This window comes from Pangasianodon hypophthalmus, chromosome 19, assembly GCF_027358585.1.
Source record: "Pangasianodon hypophthalmus isolate fPanHyp1 chromosome 19, fPanHyp1.pri, whole genome shotgun sequence".
NCBI lineage: Eukaryota > Metazoa > Chordata > Actinopteri > Siluriformes > Pangasiidae > Pangasianodon > Pangasianodon hypophthalmus.
Genome location: NC_069728.1, coordinates 2,790,589 through 2,813,307, shown reverse-complemented (window position 1 = coordinate 2,813,307; position 22,719 = coordinate 2,790,589). Strand labels below are relative to the sequence as shown.

General features: G+C 39.3%; 1 protein-coding gene across 4 annotated transcripts in view; it reads left to right on the top strand.

The window, feature by feature from the left end:
- cdc42bpab (CDC42 binding protein kinase alpha (DMPK-like) b) overlaps positions 1-22,719 on the top strand; it is a 73,525-nt gene that overhangs the window by 6,812 nt on the left and 43,994 nt on the right. For all 4 annotated transcript variants that reach the window (XM_053242057.1, XM_053242058.1, XM_053242059.1 and 1 more), the window contains exons 2-5: positions 14,756-14,847; positions 17,930-18,013; positions 18,316-18,411; positions 19,851-19,999. In XM_053242057.1, coding sequence (XP_053098032.1) covers positions 14,756-14,847; positions 17,930-18,013; positions 18,316-18,411; positions 19,851-19,999 — 421 coding nt within the window. The remainder of the gene's footprint in view (positions 1-14,755; positions 14,848-17,929; positions 18,014-18,315; positions 18,412-19,850; positions 20,000-22,719) is intronic.

Below are 22,719 nucleotides of genomic sequence, written 5' to 3'. Positions count from 1 at the left end.
CATGGTGAAAAATTGGAGTCACATGTACACAAAGAAGAGCCTACTATTCTGTGCTTAAGTGAAGAACTCTGTGGAATGCTGTAAACGGTCAGTAAACATACGCCCAGGGTTAAACTGCACATGATGAATGATTCATTCCCAATTTGCTCCTTTCTTTGCTAACCAAATCTAGCATCTAGCGATCTCGTTTGGTGCTGATTATTATTTCACCTCTGAAAGGGTGAATTCATGCAGGCTGCATCCACCACGATCCTGACCAAGATAAAGCAGTTACTGAAAATGAATGAATGAATGAATGGATGAATGCTGTAGCTTTTTACTGTTGGATCTACAAGATTCCAGTATTGTTTATGTACTTGTTTTGACTGAATTCATACAGGAGTTCAAGCACAGTGAGCTAGGGCTGAGTGATGTGACCAAAATACTGTATCAGGATTCTCAAAGGCATTTCTATGAAATGTATCATGATATAAAGGCTTGCTCACAAACTTTTTTGAGGAGTGCAATTCATTTAGAAAAAAGCTTTTTTGATAATACTTTGTTTAATGTCAACAAAAATACATTTATTTTAATTATTTTTTTAAATGTACTTTTTTATTTATAGAAAATAATTAAACATTGAACACTGAAAAGGAAAGTTAAAAATCTATAATATTAATAATAATAAAATAATATTAATTTTTTTTTTTTTACAATTTTAAAGATGAAAAACAAAATTTTAACACCACGTCAGCTGCTTCTGGTTAGTTTGTAATTAAATTTCTTTTTCTAAAATTTTTAAAAAATTGAAAAGATATCACAATATCCACAATATGTCAGAAAAACGCAATGTGAATTTATTACAATATCAGTATTATATTGTCAAATCGCCCAGCCCTTCAGCAGGCCTTAACTGGACAGCATTAAGCAGTGTTTTGTTTCAGACAGACACACTGTTCCACATCTTAACACCATTTAATCCTTTGTTTCATGTTATGAAGATTTACAGCTTTATGGGGAAAAAAAACAGGATTTATAATGAATGAAATTAATGAATGAAATTTAATCTCTGTGGTAGGCATGCGCAAATAATCAATAAAGTGATATATTGCAACCTTTCAGGAATCATGCACAAGATGACTGATATAATTATCACTCTATCAACAGTCACTCCACATAGCACGCTGTCTTGGTGCACACCTACACTTCATTTTTAACAATTTGGAATTTTGTTGTAGATATACTGTAAAAAAGAGGTACATTTTTTAAACTGGACTATTTAAAAATTCATGGGATGAAACCATTGGGAAGCTTTTGCCCTTGACTATAAGTTTACGAATACAAGTTAACTGATACAACATAGTCTTGAAGCTGACATTTTCTTTGCTGTTTACCAGGTTTTGTAGATTCCCAAGAGTCAGATGCTTAAATCTGTTTTATACAACAGCGCGGTTGAATTCTTGAATCTGATTGGTCAGAAGGTGTGCATTATTTCTATAACAGCACGGCTCGGACAGTAGTTCCTGCTGTAACATGAACAACAGGTTTATTTTAATGCGCTCGTTCTAATACGTTTCTATAGTAACAGCTCATTCGCAGGGACTTGTACGGCGGACGCTCTACATAATCTAAGACTAATAATCAACAGATTTAAAAATGTGTTGTTTAACAAAATAAAAAGTATTGTTGATTTGGTAAAGATTTTTTTAGGAGACGTTTATTTAACATTTATGGAAGGAGTCTCACGTGTCAGCGCTTTGTAACAGCCGCGCTGCTTCACAAAGTTTCCCAGGACAGGAAAGTCTTCAGGACAGAGGAGTTTTCACTTTCATGTTTCTCAGTAAAATGACAAGCTGTGTTTTTTCGATAGAGAGAGAGAGAGAGAGAGAGAGAGAGAGACTACATTGCTACGTTGCTAAGTTGTTACATTCCTGTAACATAAGTGAGAACAGGAACTAACTTGTCTCTCGGACGTTCCACAACATTAAATCTGACTATAAACCATTAAAATTTGTGACGTGTTGTTCATTAATAAATTAAACATTGTAATCGTTGAGAAATTTGCTGTGGTATAAGTGGAAAAACACACTCCACCTAATACATTATTGAGAATTGAGGATTGAGAAGCTAGTGTGCTAGATATTAGCTAGCTAGATCTAGCCAGTGTGCTAGATTTTTATTATTTTTTTTTTTTTGTTGAAATTGTTGAAAGTTGCATCAGTTAACGATAAATTCATTAGCTAGTCTACCAGGCAATTAAAACCTTAATGACTATGCTAAAAAGCAGTAGCTAATGTACTAACACACAACCAGGTAATTAACTTGTTAAGGGCATTAATGCAGACTAAGGAAAATATGAATATGATATGAATCACCGTGTAAGGGTCAACTGTGCAGCCATAGTCCCTATCCTTTCCTGATTAAGTCGTACAACGTCACGATAGCGACTTCGACAAAATCATTGGCAGAAGTTTTGGCTTTGATCTGTTATTTTCTCTCCTCACATTGCACGTAAAATATATCATTCAAGTTTGGACAGAGTCTTTTATTTCTCTCGGTATGTTGGAATGCGAGGTGACTGCGTGTAGTAAGCAGGATGATGGCTTTGCTTTGCATTTTATTTGGCTCCATTTCATAAGCGTTCCTTTCTGAAAAGATCGTCTGTCACATGTGCATGCTTATTAATCCGCCCAGTAAAAAAAAACATCTCCTGTCAGCCAGATCGCTCCTCGGCTGATGTGTGTCGCACCTCATCGAGGTACATTGCACCATCATGTTTACACACACATTCCAAATGACAATATGTGTTTTGCAAAAGTCAGTAGGAATTAGGATTTATTTTCTTTCTCCGGTTGTTGAACCTATTTGTCCTCCAGGCATCTATGCAGAAAGAAGACTAATAGACTGCTGCACATGAAATCTGCTTGTCTCAGGTGTCTGGGCTAGTGGTTTGTCCACCCCAGAGCAATATTTTAAATAGTTATTGTACTGGAAATCTTAATAAATGGTGAGAGAATTACTGTAAAATATATGTAAACTGATATATTTGTATACATAGATCTTTTTTATGTCTGGAGAATGTGAGATTCTGTTTTTTTACTGGTAGAAGTAGACTTCACTTCACCAGCCAGGATGAGTTTCCTCCTGTGGGCTTGGCACCCAAGGTCTGGTGGTAATATTATGGTTAAAAGCTAATTTTTTTTTCTCATCTGCTCTTCACAGTGACTGCTTTTAAAGACATATTTATCTACAGTGTGCATAGTGCATGTGTGCTGTAAATGCAGAACGTATTTCTGACAAACATGGACTGGTTTGGGGTTTGGGTGGTGCGTTTGAACCTTCAGGCGTAGCTGTAGGTGAAGCATCACTGCATTCTGCTCAGGCATGAGCGGCTCTGGATGGGGGTGGGGGAGAAGAAACCGCTGACTCAGAGCTCCAGTTTGCAGAACGAGGACACGCACAATACACACAGCTGTTGGATTTGCCTCTCTCTCTATTGCTGTCTTTTACTCAGATCCAAATATATACATATGAGTAGTATATAGACAGCTTTGCCTACATGTTCATCTATACATTAGGTTTTTGTTCTCTCTCTTTTCATATTGATATGGGTGTGTATACTTGGTGTAGTCTGTTTGTCTTTGTGGCTGTCTCGGGTCTCCATTAGCGAGCGGTCTTGACAGAACTGAAGAGCTGGTGCTGTCTGATGTCCTCTAATTCTGCTGACTCGCTATATCGAGCAGGAAGGGATCAGCTGGCTGTGCTGTCATTTGATTGATCTGAATTCTGTGTGTGTGTGTGTGTGTGTGTGTGTGTGTGTGTGTTTGCAGTTCTCATAGTGCTATGCCCTTCTTTTTAGTGCATTGCTGCAATACAGGGTCAGCCATTCTATTTTTGGGGCTGCTGTACCGCATGCAGAACGATGCTCGGCTGCATCCTAAATAATTCCCTCTTGCTGAAGGCGAACACAATTTATCATCTAATACGAGATGATCATTTTATTTTCAGCCTGTTGGATTATTAAATGTCTCAGTTTTCACTGAGGTGAGAAAGCAGTAGATGAGCTCAGTATTATCAGTAGTTCTACAATCAAGATGGTAGTCAAAGAACATGGAGCATAAAGAGAGTCTTATCTCGTAGGGTTGGTAAATACTTCAGCACTGAAGCGTATTCAACGTGAAGCAGCGTGCTATTCCCTGAAATCCTAAACAGCGTGTAGGATTTGTTGTCATCAATGCGTAAACTTTAGGCAAACACTGCTTCGTTGAGGTGGTGAGGTGTGACCCTTCTTCCAGGGTTTCACAATAATATTGCCAAATAATCCTTTAATCTGACTGCAAACCTGGCATCACCCTGATGCAGCACTGTAATGCATAAAAATCTGTGTATTTCAGAGAGAGTATGCAGTGGGTGGGGCTTATTCTATATTCTCAATTAAGACATGGCTGTTTCTGTGGAGGGAAAAAAAAAAATCCAAACTGTCCCCTATCTGGTGGACTTTCATGTGGCATCTATGACTTAGAACCAGGACGATTTCTCGTTACTTCTGTATTGACCTTTATTTTAGTGGCCACGTTCACATTAAATGCAGGTATGAAGGCAGACATGTATTCGACTCTCTACACACAATGTCCTGATGTATGCACATATACGCAGAGGCAGAAGTATAAACCAGACCAAGTACAGCAGCATCATCGCATTACCCCTACTGTGCATGATTTCCACAGACAGGGATGCATGGAACTAGCCATTGGCATTTTTATGTTTGTTTTGAAAGGGATTAATGTCCACACATGATTTGATGTGATATGTACCAGCAAAGATGGCTAAGTTAAGTGACAGAAAAGATCCTTTAGGCAGTCAGTAGCTGGAGGATTTTTATACGGCAGTGAATACAAAGGTCTCGGATAAACCAGGGACCTATCACAAGGCAACGCCCCCAATACCTTTTTTGAAAGTGTAGTTTTCAGAAAGAATTTTGTAGTAGCTCATGACAAAAACAGAAGAAAATCACTTTCTAAAATATCAGTTCAGCTCTATTAGTTTCTGGGGGTGGTGTCTGTTATTAAATGCCTCTTCTGTGATCTGGAAATTTTCGCATCCGGACAGCTATAACTGAACACTCAGACTGAGTTGCTGTCAGATTCAACCCCGGCGTTTGATGCTTGCTTCATTTACACAAAAATCATGACAACCATGACAAGCTTAATCGTTGCATTCCTAACACAGTTATGGGAACGCTCGCCATCAGTAAGGAGTGTGTGGCTGCCTCCAGGTTATGAGCGTTTTGCGAAAACAATTCTCATTTTAACACAAAAAGGCACAGGACCACTCTCATTAAAGTGTCTTGCCTATCTGTCTCACTCCTAAGGCCGAGTGCACACTGCACAACTTCCAAAATCTCTGAATCACTGACCCTTTCATACTACATGACCTTAAATCAGTTTGTGATCAGTTGTTTGGTGTTCTAGGAAATTGCACCACATGATCGCTTGCAGACGAGGTTCACACACTACACAGTCATTCACCTAGAGAAAACTCTGCCTAAGCATGCCCGAACTCCAAATCTCACTTTTACACAAAAATAAAATCGAGACCTGTCTCTCATGTGACTGTCACCATTTTACACAGAAACAAGAAAAAAGAGAAATAAAGGAAAATGTGGAAGAAATATTGGTTGGGGAGACATAGACAGTGAGGACTGTCTGTTCTGCAAAGAGAACTGGAGGTTTTTTTTTTTTGTGCGTAACCAGGAATCATATGGTGTTTGTTTTGTTTTTTTTACTGTTTCTAGCAACCGTATGGGTCTGACATGCTGAATGATTTCTGTTATTATATTTTGTCCTCACCTTTCCACACGAATAGATGGATGATAAACTAGAATCAGGGATCTGTTTCACATGAGCACAGAGGAATTTGATTTCCTCTCAGACTCCCATTGGTTGTTTCTCATCGCTTCGCTTGCAACTATTCGGTGATTCATCGCTGAGAAAATCAAACATCATTGAAAATATTCAAGCCCCAGGGATCGCTTGTAGGCTGAGAAAATTGCATCGCTGAATCATTTGCACTTCATGAGCAGTTGCAGTGGAAATGCACAGCAATGGGGGTAGTCACTGAGCCCTGTAATTAGTCAGCGAGTGGGAAATCGGAGCTAAAATCAGTGTTTTAAATCCAGTGTAAATATGAAAATAATTCAGTGGTGCAAAACAAACAGAATTATTTCTCCATGACTGCACAAACTGAGATCCTTCTTGTCATATTTTTTACAGCAGTTTGTTTTTACTTAAATAATGCTTTGAATAGCAAGTCTTATGGTGGCCCATACACGTAAAAACTGATTAATAAGCATAGAAATGCAGTAGCAATTCAGGAAACACAACAGCAAATTCAGTAACACATGACCATTAACTCAAAATGAAAAAGGTAGATCCTTATTGCTCGCTGCTGATTGGACATGCCATATGACTATCACATTAGCCTAGCGAACAACCCGGCTACCTTTAGGCAGATTTTCAGCATTCAGCATTTGTATACGTATATGCGTTCAAAGTTGACAACATATCTAAATGAACATCATACGAAAGCCCTTGATAAAGATAAGCATGAATAGAAAATTCATTTCCTCTCATTTTCCTCCTACTGTAAACATCCTCCACCTCTCTGTTTTCTGTGATCTCTCAAGACTGACAGGCACGGTAGCCAATCAGCAACGAGCAGGTGCTGTTCAGCAAGGACCTACCCCCTCTGTTTTCATTTTGTTGTTGTGGTTTGTTGTTGCATTTTCTGATTTGTTAATGTGTTCTGCATTTGAATGGTGAAAAAATGGTGGATCAGACCTTGCAGAAAACATATCTGAGCTCGCCTCCTGTAACAAATTGCACAGATTGGAATTGAGTTTGGAAATAAATTTCTTTTTGTACTGGAAAGAGATTTGACTGTTTTTTTCTTCTGGGTAAATCCCCCTCAAATCACCAGATATTTAAAAAATTATTCCCCACAGACCATCTCAGATTTGCTTCATACTTTCTGGAAATATCATCACTATTCCCAATAAATAGTGTGCAAGATTTCAGGCTTGTATCTGCAGCAGTTCCGGAGATATAGAGGCTTTAAAAAGGGGCGTGGCCTTAATTTTGCTGTAAAAATGAGCGCTACAGAAAAAGTTCTATAAGTTATTTGAACTATTCATGCTATTATGGCTGTATTTTTTTTTCCATGCTTTGGTCCTCTAAAAACACATCTTTCAAATTTTCAGATTTTCATACCTAATACTCATGTTATAGTTCTTTTTTTAGCAACTAGGTGAATGTCTGAAATAAACTTTCTGATTTATGAGGTGTTAAAAATGAAAGAAATGATGTATGACAAGGTCTCAAAAGCTAAGGCATTTCCTCTCGTAGTAAAACATGGCATATTTGATAACTTAATTAATATAGTTTGGTTCATATTTGTGCATTTGTTAATTAAAACATGTTCTTTTAAGTGGTGTAATTCTTTTTATGGTAGAACTTGTCATGTATGGGCAATATGCCTCCAGTGCTTTCACCTGGATTGACTCTTTTGTTAGGATTGATTTAAAGAAAACTGGATGGGTGTCAATATTGGCTGATACTCAAGGTTTCAATAACGTCAATATCGGAAAAGGAAAAGTGGTATCATGCCACGTTTACCGTGCCACCATTGTTCACATTGATCATCTTTGGTTCAAGATGGCTGAAGGCTAACTGGCTTTAGTGCTCAATGCTTTTAGTATAGCAGCGAAGGTCAGGTTTGGTTCCTGTCACATTGGTCTCATTACGAGTGCTGAGAGAGTCTCCGACCTGCCGCAGGAAGATGGAGGGGGTGGAGTTGTAATAGTGGTGAGGGATTAAAGCATCCACAAGCCTGTTTTAACCTAGCTGTGGTGCTAACAGTTTGGTCCTGGAATGATATTGTGCTTGGATATGCATAACAAATCAAGCCTTGTGTGTGTGTGTGTGTGTGTGTGTGTGTGTGTGTGTATACACTCTTTGGAAATTCATGACTTGTTCCCTTCCTTACCGTCTACTGCTTATCTGTTCACCAGGCAAGATGTTTTGCAATATCTCTTTTGTGAGCTGATCCTCTCTCTACACTTTTCACGGAAGCACTCGTCGGGACATGTTTTGTCATAATGCATATTTTCAGGATAGCTGTGGGTTTATGACCCAGCCATGACACCTTTCTTCCGCAGGTTATAATTAGTGCTTTGTTCCCAGCCTAAGGGATCGGCTTTGGCCTACAAAGTGTCTGTCCTGGAACACTGCAGAGAAAATGTTTACATGCTGTTTGTGTATATTTATTACTTATCCTTGTATTCTCGTATATTTTTGTGCCTTTAAGGTCATTGTGGCCTCCTGTTCAGGGCTATCAGAAGTTCATTTTTCATTTTTTTCACAGGCTGTGTGATGTGGAGGGAAAATAGGATGTGGGTTAGAGGAAGGTATAAATACACAAGTAGTCCTTATTCTCGAAGATCTTACTGTGAGTCTTCTTTTGTGAAGCTTTATTTTTCATTTATACAATACATAAACAAATAAACTTCTTCTAGGGAACACGGGGTGACAGTGGCAAAGAAAAACTCCCTGAGAGGACATGAGGAAGAAAACAGAGTCCAAAGGGAACCCGTTCTCTTCTGCGTGACGGCGGATAGTGGGATTTTCAATTTAGTGGATATTGCTAATGTTTGAATATCATGGGAGATCATTTGCACTTCTGTCCTGATAAGTCAGCAGCTGATGTATCAGTGTGTGTAGACCAGTATTTTAGTCTTTTAATGAAAATACAAAGGTGTTTTTTGGTCACTTTTTGGTCAAATTTTCGTGCATCCCAGTATTCGAATTTTTGGAGGCCATCTTATATTACGGTCATTTCATTCTCATTCTCAGGTTAATAAGTTTGCCAGTTTTTCGATACGCTTTCCTGCTGTTTGTGTTCCTTTGAAGACATCATGACCAGCTAGAGCGGGATTCAGTGTTCCATGTATTTTGTGTTTTGTAGGGTTTCACTAAAGGGAGATTCTCAGCCTTTATTAACGAAGTGGAAATGCTGAGCTAACATCTGGGTTTGTTTAGTGGCATAGTTTGACAGAATGTTTCGAATGTAGGTGCATAGAAGAAGAGATACATACAAATAGATGATACTTGGACTATTTCTCAGGATGTCATGTTTTCAATTTTTAAAAAGGTTAAATATAAATCAGATTTTGTTAATTTGCCTTTTCACACACTTTGCCCCCTCAAGCTGGGCCGCATGTGAACGCTCCAAATCAGCTCGGGACGTGGTCTGAGTACGGTTCGTTTCAAGTCAGCTTTGTGGTTGACGCATTGTGAAGAGCAAGCGTTTATTGGAAATAGACTGAGGTCTCATAAGAGCTGAACCAGCGAGTGAGCTGAGTGCGCTTTCAAGGCTAGGGACAGTATGAACACAAAGAGAGCTGAGTTCTCTTTATATCAGCTTTAACTCTTTATATCACTTTAAGTGGACTGAGTTTGGTTCTTTTATAGAGGGACATACATGAAAACACCCTTAGTAAATCAGCACAAAGATCGAACAGACTTAAGGTGTGTTCTCACTAGTGAGAGGCAAAGTGACAGGAGACCATTCATTATTTAAGAACATGGATGACACACAGAGCCACGATACTGAGATTTCTGAACTTTATGCAAATTAGGCAGTAAAGCAATAAATCCAAACAATTGCCTCAATTGATTCCTCTGACCAACTGCATGGCGCGCATGGAGCATATTTCACTTCCCCCTCTCACAACTTCAGTTCTTACCTGCAGTGAATTAGTTCCATCAAAAAATGGAAGAAAAACTTATAAACTTATAATCTTATCCTGTTATATATGACCTCTTGTTAAATGTGTCTAGAGATTTTATGAAGAAAAATAAAGCTTGGAAGGAAGTAGTGGAGATCGTTGGTGTCTCTGGAGAGTGTATTGTAGTACAAGTACAGGAAGCTTCTGCTGCTAATCTGCTAATAGCTAATACAAAGAGCAAATTGTGCATTGTTTAATTTGTGTAATTCACTAGCTAGGAGAAGATACAATATATAAATATATAGGTATATGGAGGTACGTCTGGTGAGTGTATGTCGCTAGTAGTGCTAGTCGCTAATAGTAGTCGCTAGTAGCGCACACAGCTAATCTTTTAACAAAGCTAATACAATGTCTGGCATGTAATGTGCATCAAATGAGCAACTTTCCCACTTTTTATTAAAATAGTACAATTCGTTTAAAATATATTTTAAAGATAAATAAATTGTATACTGTTGTAAATCGCAGATAAGAGACAAGCTACAAGCGACGCGTGTGACTTCTCTCTCACTAGTGTGAATGCAGGGTTACAATGCACACACACACACACACACACACACACACACACATATATACCTTAACAAAGCAAACAAGTGCAGACTGACAAATGCTAAAACTGAAGTGTTGAACACAATGAGTGTAACACAACAGTAAGTAAAAGAGAGTTTGATATTTATTGGTGATTATGTTCACACAATTATGTTGCACATAAAAACAGTCTTTATTTGTGTCATTTCCCTATGAAGGTGGCAGTCAATCATTATTTTCCACGAAATACGCCTTTTCACTCCGAAATAAGTTGGAGTGACTTATAGAAATAGAAAATCATTTCTGTGCCTGTTTAAGGAATAAATATGAAAGGCTGCATGATGCATTTCTAGAACAGCTTTCGTGGTTTTCTCTGCTTCATGGTGCAGTGGGGTTTTTAACCACAAGCCCTTTGTTAAAACTCTTCACCTGAGGCTCTGAGACTCCTGGATCATAGATCCCTGATTCTCGGTGTGGTCTGTGTTTGTGTTTTTCTCAGAAGACCATTCATACAGAAGTCGTAACACAATCTAGATCATCTGTGTATGGCTGTGTCTTATGGAGACTGTCCTGTCTTTGTGCGTGTGCTACTCTTTTTGTTCTTTAGAAGTCTGAGGAACATTTTTAAAGCAGGAGAACATTGCTTTTGAGGTTCAGTGTTGTATAAACCCAATTTAACGCCTCATTGCATGTGTATGCAGTATGAAAGTGATTCTCGAGCACATTTCAATATGTTTAGATAGTATGAATGATTTACAGCTTTCCCCTGTCCCTGATGAGTGTGTGTGTTTGTGTGTGTGTGTGTGTGTGTGTGTCACTCCCCACAAACTGCATGAATTACAGGGCTTCTACTCTGTATTTGATTTTGGCTAGCTGTTCTCTTTTAATATCACCAACCGCCTTCACATCACATTCTGCTCATGAATGAAAGCCCACAGCATCAATTTACATCTGTAATTTATCCACGCAGTGCCACAGTCTATTCGAGACAAAGTTAACCACTAGGGAGTTGCTCTCATGGTTCTCAGACTCGTGTGCGCTTGCTGAAGCCATGTACGCTATTTACATTTACATTAGTGCCAATTTAAAAAAAAAAAAAAAACAAGAAGATATCACTGTTTGGATTTAAGTGGGAATGGCTTTGCTTGCTTGCTTTCTTCATCCCTCCCTCCCTTATCTTTTCTTTTCTTTTCTCTCCAGATGTAAAAGTGCCATCACTATGTGAATTCCAGCTCTGAGAGATCCTTAACCTCGGCTACATTACATTATTTTTTATCTGTAACTGCCTGCAATATTTTCTAAAGAATTCAGTTGCTTCTCATTCATTCAATCATTCATTCATCTTCAATAATTGATTTATCTTGGTCAGGGTCGTGCTGAACCCGGAGCCAACCCTGGATGTGAGGCTTTACCTGGTTCTTTTATCTCATTCCTTCGCAGTTCCAACAGAATAGTGTGCGTCCTGTCCATATCTGTATTTGCATTTTCTTTGATTTTCATTTATTTATTAATTTTTTTCTTATACAATTTTATCGTATCTGGTTTTTTTTTTTTTTTAATTATTATTATTTTATCTTTTTGACTTCTTGACTCTTCATTTTCCAAATAGCAAATTCATGTTTGGATATATTCCTCATATTTATATACTGTAATATTTTATAGTCGTAATAGTTGTATTGTTATTTAAATACATATAAACTACAACTACAGAATACTACTCATATGTTGAAGTATTCTATTAATATTATCATGGAGTCATTGGTGTGTTTTTTTTGCACTGCTAAATGCCTCTAGACTCTGGAAGGTGGCAGGAGAAGCCATTTCCCAGGTCCTTCATTCTGCTCAAGGCGGCATTTTTGTGCTTTTACCTCACCGCGACCGTAAATAATTTCTCTTATGGCTTCCAGATGTCCCATTGCCAGATCTGCAGGACAACACACACACAGAGCACATATACACACACAAATACATGTATATACCACTTTGTGGACTTCTCTACATCCCTTGCTACACGCTCCTCAATTCTGAACAGAGAGAAAGGCAAATTTATATCAGCGCTCACTGTTTCTCAGCCAGTTGTGGAAATGTTTTTACAGTCTCACACTGCAGCAAGTTCACTCCGGTTACTTTCATTCAGAGTGCAGGTGGGATTGAATGATCAGTCCAGTATCACAGTTTTCTGTGTATCACGGCACCTAAAATGCAGATACTGGGTTTCTTACGACTGCACGTTTTCAAAATGGATGACATAAATGATGTGCAACAGCAGTGGCAGTGTAAATATAGGTTTATTTGGTCATGATCATTATCAAGGTTGCTCTTTGCCATAAGCAATTTATTAATGTATTTATGTTTTCCATGATTTGCACATTTTAAAGGTAGAACACTGTTTTAATTATGTTTCATGTGTTATACTATAATTTTCCTTATCATGCTTTCACCACAGTGCTGTCGAATGCTCTATTCTGATTGGTCAGAAGATGTCGAGTTTCTGTAACAGTAGTTCGGCCTAAAAAACGAGTCACAGGTTTATATTAATGAGCTTGTTCTAATGCATTATCATTTTATGCATGGCAAATGCTCATAATAAACCAATCAAAACATTGAAAGTCTCCTGGACAGTGGACTTCTGCACTTTGTGAGAAGATCCTTTTTTTTTTTTTTTTTAATTTACTTCAAATGAGGTAAATAATGTGGGGGAAAAACACATTATTTCTGGATGAGGTGTGTCCCTTGACTTATAAGATTTGTTTCAAAAGAATATCCTACTTTTTTAAGGTCAAGAAAGAATCTGTGGTACTAAAAATGATCATATTTCTGTTTAGGATGTCTCGTTTTTTTCAAGGAAAAAAATAACACTTTGAATGTGTAGCTGTGAATTTGGAAAAATTTTGCTGTGGCCACAAACTGGAACAAATTGCATAGCACGTCATTATTAAAAGCGTAAGTAGTGTTGATGTAGCCACTGTTCAAGTGCTTCCATGTGGGCTGAGTCAGTGTGGAAGTGTAGAAAGGTTTTTTTCCCCACAACTGGCTTTCTCCAGATGAAAACATTCACAAGTCATTCTGATACATGATAGATGGTAGATGAGAGATTTTGAGCCTCCTCTTTTATAGCCTACAAAGTTCTTCTTGCAATCACATGGCAAAAACAAAGCAGGGTTCTTCCTAGGTCACTTGGAAAAAGACTTTATTTTTTAAATTTTAAACAGAAGTGTGGGTGTATGATTGTGTTTGTGATGCGGATAAAGGCGACCCACTTCTTTATCAGAGCGCTGGCCTGAAATCTAGCGCCTGCCCTTTTCAGCTTCCAGTTTCCACTGCTCCTCAGAGAGTTGGGCTCCTTCATCCTGGATGTAAAATAGGAGACAAGTCAGTAATAACGTTCCACAACAACAGTAACTGTTGTGTCTACTGTGCCAGTGTGACAGCCCATTTGAGGAGTAACGTGTTTAAATGCAGTGTCACTTTTGGAAGTTGGGCTGCTCAAATGGTCATAGGATTGTGCCTCAGATTCCTGTTCATGGCTGACAGGACTGGAACACGATGTGGTCTTCTGCTTGTGTGGCGCCTCTGCCTCAAGGTTTGACGTGTTGTGCATTCCGAGATGCTTTTCTGCTCACCATGGTTGTAAAGAGTTGTTACTCGAGTTATGCTATCCTTCCTGGCAGCTCAAACCAATCTGGCCATTCTTCTCTGACCTCTCTGATCAACAAAGTGTTTCCACCCACAGAACTGTCAGTTCGTGTGTTTTTTTTCACACCATTGTGGGTAAACTCTAGAGAATGTTATGCGTGAAAATCCAAGGAGTTTCTAAAATACTCAAACGAGCCTGTCTGGCACCAACAACCAAGCCATGGATAAAGTCACTGAGATCACTTTTTCTTCATTCTGATGTTTGATGTGAACTATAGCTCTTGACCTGTATCTGCATGATTTTATAAATTGTGCTGCTGCTATCTGATTGGCTGATTGGATAATTGGATGAATGTACAGGTGTGAAGGTGTTCCTCATACAGTGGCTGGTGAGTGTATGTCTAAAGATGCATAAAGCAGCTCTTTCCTTGCTTTTTTTAAAGTGATTTTTTTGGTATTGAGTATAAATGTGCCATAATGTTAGAGCTGTTGCTTGTTGCCTTCAGTTTAATTTCAGTGTCTGTGACGATTAAGCAGCTTTATTTCCATTCATCATGTCCACTCCTGCAGCCATTGACAAAGTCCTTGTTATCCTGTGCATCAGGTGGTTTTAATCCCAGCTCCTCATATGTGATTTGATATCTCTTATACATGATTTCCTTTTGGTAATCGGTACATTTGGAAGTTTACCTCCACCCATTAGCATTTGTTACTGAGGTATTTCAGCATTTTGAATTGATGCTTATCTGATCACATCTTGTCTCTATACAGCCAAACCCTTCACAACGATGGTGAAGCAGATGCGCCTACACAAGGAGGACTTTGAGATCCTGAAGGTGATTGGTCGAGGAGCATTTGGAGAGGTATGCATACACCACGTGTAATGAGTTATTCCCATTTCCTCCATAAAGCCCAACGTATCATTTTAGCACAGGATCAGGCCTTATAAAACAATTTTGGAATGCCTCAGTGGATGGTATTAATTTACTAAGAACAAAAACAGCCCAACGTGCTGTAGGATAGTCGGCTAACTGATCATAAATCAAATTACATAAAAGTGTACATGTCTGCACATTTTCTTTTTGTTTGAGTTGGCGAGGGTAGGCGACAGTCTGTTCCTCCACGTACATTTCTTTTTCTTTTTTTTTAATTCTCAATATTAGCCAATGGGACAATGATTCATCAGTATGGAGAATGTTTACATTGTAATATCAGCTTCTAGAGTGCAAAAACATATTTGATCAAGATCTTAAAGGCTTAAAGGTGGAGTTTTAGGATCCTTGATTCTTTGTAAGCATGCAAGAATGTTTATTATACTCAGAAGATGGGTAAAGGGCCCTCTTCAGTACATCTGTAGAATAACTGGTAATGTCACTCAACATGATGCATTCACTGGGGCATGTGTGGAAGACAGGTATGCCAAGAAAGCCAATGCTTTTGGATTACATGCCGAGACCTGGTTGTTGAGCATTGGCCCTGTGAACTAGACGGCTCTGGAGAGAAGCCCAGCATTGAAGCCCCCATGGCTGGCTCAACACACCTTTTTATTGGGGTTTTATTTCACAGTAACTCAGAAAACTGTGTTGTGTCTCTCAGCCTGTGCCAGCTTAGCCTGCATTGCTTTAACACATGAGAACATTCAGAGCCAGAGTCAAAAATATCCAACTGATTTGGCAACCTGCCGCAAATTAACATGGTATTTTATTCATTTGTGCTAAGGCGCATTCTGAGTCTCGCCCTTCCTGTCAGACACAGCTGGAACCAGCAGCATATGGTAATACAGCAATCTTGTTATATTATGGGGCCTTTTCCAAGGAAGTAAAGCTGAGGGGAACTCAGCAGGGAAAAAGATTTGGGACAAGTTATCTTCACGCTCCAGGGGGATTCAGTGGGGTTGGGATATTTGAGTGACCCTGAGTTTGGAACAGGAGTCCATTTTTACCAGGGGTTTTACATTATGAGTTCTGTTTATTTAGTAGCAAGCCATCCCAAGCCATCTAATTGTGATACTTACCAGGACTAACAGGACTCCTGGAGTTCAGTTGAAGTACAAGTGAAATAGAAATCAAACATGGAGTCGTTTACAAAGACAGTGTGGCGGTGCAAATCCTGAAATGACACTCAGCAGTGGCCTTATTCTTTCTGTTCTTATAAAGCTTTCTATGTTTTAATTGTTTCACAGGAGTGGCCTGATGAAAGCCTCAGACTGAGGAACTGGCATTTTAAATGTTAGGGAGCAAAGAGAACCGTGAAAGCTAGTCCACCACGAGTAAAGCCAGAGGCCAAGAGCAGCGCGTTCCCTCCCTGATCAAATCACCATGTAGGGAACAAAAACACTGCCAAAGAATTAGTGTTGTGTTACTGTATGCCTAGTGGGCACTGCACAACTTTTGAAATCCTACACTACATGACATTTAGTGCCTGCGGTCTGCTGTGTGGTTGATGTAGAGGTGCGCACTAAAGAAGCGAGCGCAACGGTTTCCTGTTGGTGTTCCACCAGTGAGTGAAAGCTAATTGTCAGAAGAAAAAAAATCACAAAATCCATTCCCTTTTTTTCCTTTCTCTTTTTGTTAAATTTATTGTCAATTGTAATTTAAGGTCCCATGTCATTTCCTCTCTAAAACTTAGTTACATAATACTGTCTGGTAAGAACTTCTTTCCAGTATCTTAACATAGTTCCTGTCAATTTCAACCCACACTTCCATTAACTGGACGCAAGTCCGTGCACACTTGTTCTTGTGCGCAACCTGCGGACGTTGTATAATGAGGTGCTGCGACTGATGGATGAAAATCTTTTTTTTCCCTCTGCAAAGCTTGCAGTTTAAAAGTAAAAATGATGTGTTTCTGTTTTGAAACAATGTGCTTGGGTCATTTAAATTTGCTTAGGAAGAAATAAAATAAAATTTTAAAAAAGCCCTGACCAGAATTCTGAGTCCAAGTCCTCTCTTGGGCATTTTGTATGGAATATTTTCAGTATATTTTATTTTCATACACGTACAAAAAAGGGAAGTGGTGGCTCACTGGTTAGGGCTTTGGGCTGCTGCTGCTCTGATGGTCATGAGATCAAATCCCTGCAACACCAATCTGCCATGGTTGGGTCTTTAACCAAGACCCTTAATCCTCAACTAAACTGCAGTTGTATCCTTTCTCAATTATAAGCTGCTTTGGATAAAAGTGTTAGGCAAATGTAAAAACATGTCCTCTATTTCCATTTCCTTGAGTTGCTTGTACTGCTTTTTGTTAATAACTTTGTGAATTGTCTTTGGGCTTTGGAAAGATATTAAATTCAAATGATTTGAATGAATAATTCATTCATTTATTAATTCTATGAACTTCCTGTGAGGAGTGAGCGGTTGTTTGCAGCTCACAGGGAGACATGGCTAGTGTAGTTAGAATGGTGTTTAATTAAAAAAAAAACATTTAAACAATCTCAAACATAAAGTTTCACTGTTAGGTCCTAAAAACAAAAAAAAAGAACAAGAGCTTCTTTTCTCTCTCTCACCGTATTCCAGTGATGTTTAATGCCGTATGAATGAGAACTTCAATGCAGACGTTGTGGAGACTGTAAACATTGGACTCATAGTTTTATGTTGCAGTTGTGCAGAGACTCACTTTGGCTAGTTAATGATCTTAAGATGACAAGCACGATGATGTTGTTTTAGGATGAAATTTGAAGCTTAAGAGCTTCGAGCAGAGTGTACAGATGTGGAGGTGAGAAAGCTGGACAGATTAAAGGAACACTAAAACATTTCTCTCTTTAGAGATGAACGAGGGATAATAAAAGAAAAATGGCATTGTGGCTAATAAAGGAAACTTTGAACCAAAGTGAAAAATAGACCAACATGTTCATTATGAAGATTATTGTACAAGGTGGATTTTTTTTCCCTTTAAATGCTTTATTGTTGTCATTATCATTGCCACCGCTGACAATGCTCTCGTTCACAGGTAGCTGTTGTGAAGGTGAAGAACGCAGACAAAGTGTTTGCCATGAAGATCCTAAACAAATGGAAGATGCTGAAGAGGGCTGAGGTGGGCATCGCTTTACAACCCCAGCTTCTTTTTTCCAGCACACTGAAATGGGTTCGGGGTTTTGGACGTAAAGCTAATGATCTTTTCATAATTAACCTGAAATGTTTATGAGCTGAAGTGTTCTTGGAGTGTTCAGGATCTCATAGATGAGCACTAATCCTTATCCTTATCCTTGATTCATTTTACTGGAACGTATGCAAATCAATAACAAATGGGTTGCATTCTATGACTTCATATTGCACAGATGAAGAGTTTAGAAATACACTGACTTCCTGTGACAGTTTTGCACCTTCCTTTCTCAGACGGCGTGTTTTCGGGAGGAGCGGGACGTTCTGGTGTACGGGGACAGCCAGTGGATCACCACTTTACATTACGCCTTCCAGGACGAGAACAACTTGGTGAGGAATTTCCCACGATTTTATTGGGTAGTAATATCGTTGGATTCAACGTTATTGCAGTCTACAGAGGAAAGAGCAACCACACCATCAGTGAACTTTCCGATTCTCTTAAAGATATTAAGATCTTTGCATTGAAAAAACCAAAAGGTGGTTACTGGCTGCTGTCTGGCTGTCGATGTCAGATAAACCTGGGAACTGAAAAAGATGGGTTTGTCCCTGAATCTACTGTTATCGACAGAACGTTTCAGGGGAAATGATCTCACAGCTGGTGTGTGTGTGTGTGTGTGTGTATAGATGTTTTTGACTCCTGCTGAGAGAGACTTTCCCATGTCTGTGTTTATGGAGCAGGGGAAAGAGGGAGGGGGTGATTTTAACAAATGATATTCGTAGCTGCAATGAGGGGAAATTTGTTATGGCATTCAAAGATCTCTGTGTTTCAGCGTCTGACTGCTCGTCTGTTTTATAAGTAGATTGGCACGATTGTGGTGCGGAAGTGATGCGACTAAACAGGGCGCTTTAGTTACAGTCACAGTCTGCTGACTGCAGAGACTAAAATTGTTATTTTGATTAAGGTACAAGCAATTGTGGCGTGCAATTTGTGGGAAAAGAACACGAAGAAAGCCTGCAGAGAGGATTTGAGGTATTTAGATGTGAGATTAAGTGTGAAGTAGAAAATAGGTCTGGGTTAAGGAGTGATGGAAGTATATCAGGAAAGGGAATGAGATGAAGGGATGACAACTCGGGAATTTTGTGCGGTCCTCTCAACTCCGAGTTCAGCAAGTGACGTCAAATCAACATGGCTGCTTACAGCGTCAGCAGGAAACTACACAGCACTTCTTACTGTTATATGAGATATACTGTATATACTTTCATATTTGCTTTAGATCGATCAACATACAGACATATTCGCTTGTTACATATCTGCAGTTCGCTGTTTTGAGGAGGAAAATATACATCACTCATCACAGTTAGCTGGCTAGCTTGTTGCTTACAAAAGATGAACATGATGGCGTGGTTTTTTTTTTTTTTTTTTTTGCTTGAATGCTGATAATGACATCATTCCAAGCTCTGAACTCCCACTTCTGAGGTAATCAGCATAAGATGCATTCATAAGGTCTGGGTTCAAGCTGCCAGTGTAGGGCCTTTAAACCTATCTGTTCTAGAGGCACCATAACACATCTGACCCCAACTTCTTCTTCTTCTGTTTGCAGTGTTGCTGTACTTTTTGTTGCTTGCTGAGATTATTTTACATAATGATCACGTTTCCTGCAGTGCGACGGAAACACAAACCGAGAGTTCGTTTTTATGACAGGTTACGTCAGTGGAAATGCACCTAGTGACGTGTTTCACGTTCAGACGCTTTAGATTATCTTTCTCTATCTGTCTTGTGTGTTCCCATAGTCTCATATTAGTTTCTTCTTTCTCCTTTCTCTCTGCAGTACCTGGTGATGGACTACTACGTCGGTGGTGATCTGCTGACTTTGCTCAGCAAGTTCGAGGACCGCTTGCCTGAGGACATGGCTAAATTTTACCTGGCTGAGATGGTGCTGGCTATCGACTCTGTGCACCAGCTGCACTACATCCACAGGTGAGCCGACTGTTTCAGTCTCATCACCTTAGCTTATCGTAGCTTAGCTTCTCACTGGGACCATTCTGGAGTTTCAGGATTTTTTTTTTAATTATGTTCCCACTATTGTAAGGCTTGTAATCATAAAAATAAATGTCTTCTGATAGTGAGCATCAGTCATCATGGAATGAGAAGGAGATTTACTGAATGACCGAATGACAGTGTAAAGTGGGCGGAGCTACCCAAAGAAGTTGAGCTGAATTTAAATTTATGCAAATAAGAAGCAAAGCTACGTGGCAGTTTTTTGGTTCCTGTTAAATATTTATTCCTAGTAGCAGCTTCTTAACCTGTCAGTAATAATCGCTGTGTTGATGTGAACACTTGAAGTGTTTGATGAACAACGCCTGTTGTATCAGGACCAAAATTAGATAGCAGCAATCGTTAAATGCAAATGTTTATGATTTATGAACATAATATGCACGAGTCCTTTCCCTCCAGTTGAGGTAATACATCTGATTTTAGTGAGCAAAACATCTCATTTTAGTGGGAGGATGTGGTCTAATAAGTGGTTGAACTTGCATTCTGTAGGAGTGTGAAATGTAGTACGCTGTTTACGCTACAGATTTGAGCCTTGACAAAGAGCTGCTCATGAATAAAAATCACGTAAAGCAAATGCCAGATTGCTGTAGTGTAACAGGATTTTCTTCAGTCAGACACACACACGTGCGAGTGTTGCTGGGAAACCTGGCGCTGTAAATACACAGGAAGTGGCTCGTTCTTGTTTGCTTAAAGATGAGCACCGGTAGCGCCAAGCTTTACTGTGATTGATGTGTTTGCGCTCGTGAAGGGTGGGACTTTAATCAACCCTGCAGAGAGAAACACACAACACCCCCCTCCCCCAAACACCACTACCTATCCCCCCTGTAAAACACATAAACACATTCTCACATGCGTTTAGGTTTATGCACACCCCCAACACACACACCACACACACACATGCACACACAAATACACGTTCTATTCTTGCTGTGATAATTGCATGCTGGTTTTGGGGTTAGTCGGGGGAAGCAGTGAGGCGGTAATGATGGGGTGAGAGGTGTGGTCAGCTTGCTCCCGTGAGAGTTTGGCACATCTCGCTATGGGAGGGTGGGGACGGCGTGGCCAGCTCCCCTGAGAGCCAGCAGTGTGTATTAGAGGGTGTGTGTGTGTGTGTGCGCTTGCATGCTGAGTAACGTGTAAAAATAACTAGTGCACAGGCATCCTTGATGTATATTTGTATTTCAGCAAAAATAACACAGACAGACAGAAAATATCCAAATTGTGGAGCACTGAGACAGAACACAGTGCACCAAAAAAGAACAATGTATGTGAATAAATAGTAAATAAGTACAGGCTAGAAATAGCAGCATAGCACACGTTCTCTAAAAAACACTCAGATTAAGCCTCATACAGACCCCTCCGAAAGTATTGGAACGGCAAGGCCAGTTCTTTTGTTTTTTTGCTATACACTGAAGACATTTGGGTTTGAGATGAAAAGATGAATATGAGATGACAGATCAGAATTTCAGCTTTCATTTCCTGATATTTACATCTAGATGATTCTGTCATCAACTGCTGCTGTTCTCCTTGGTCGACCAGTTCCATGTCTGGTTGTTAGTACACCAGTGGTTTCTTTCTTTTTCAAGACATTCCAAATTGTTATATTGGTTATGCCCAATGTTTGTGCAATGGCTCTGACAGATTTTCCCTCTTTTCTCAGCTTCAAAATGGCTTGCTTTTCTCCCAGCTCTCCAGACAGCTCTCTGGTCTTCATGTTGGTTTATCCTTTATAACAACAAATCCTTTATAACAAAAAAATCCAGGGCTGAAACCAAGAGTAGACATTCAGAGCTATTAACTGTTTAAACAATCAATCTAACAGGGCACACCTGGGCAATAAGAAGCACCTGTCAGTCACATGTTCCAATATTTTTGATCACTTGAAAAATGGATGGGTTCAAACAAAAGGTGTTCAGCACATTTCGATGTAAATATCAGGAAATGAAAGCTGAAATTCTGATCTAGCATCTCATATTCATCTTTTGATCTCAAACCCAAATGTCTTCAGTGTATAGCAAAAACAAAAGAATTGGCCTTTGCCGTTCCAATACTTTTGGAGGGGACTATAGGTCCCAATTTTAAATAATTTCTGAATAAATGAAACAAGGAGTAGTGAATGAAACAACAGGAGGATGGAGGAAACCAAACAAATGTTAACAACAGCAAAAATTAGTTTAGACATTCGGGCTTGGAAAAAAAAATACTCAGTGAAATGAGTACGTTTTGTCAGGACGATAATCTACAAGCGTAAGGCAATATACAGTACAGAATCAAGCAGTTTCATTCCCACATGCATTGTTTAGTTGCTTTCTCAGAAAGAATCTTATTTTCTTTGTGTCTGATAATAGACATCTTATGCCCATATTTTAGATTTAGATTTGTTCAAATGCCTCCATACACACCAGCCTCATACCTAAGATGATACGATAATGCTAATTCTCTGATCAGTGCAGAAGCGGCCAGACTAGAGAGAGAGGTGCAGTGTTTAAGAGCTGTGCTCTCCTGCCCCAGATATTTGCATGAGCTCCTGCTGTGCTCAGTAAACCCTCAGCAAAGAGGAGTGGCCCATGTTTCTGTAGCCACAACTGAACCCTTCTCCACCAGACACAGCTGCATCTGTCCCTTTGTGTGTATGTGTGTGT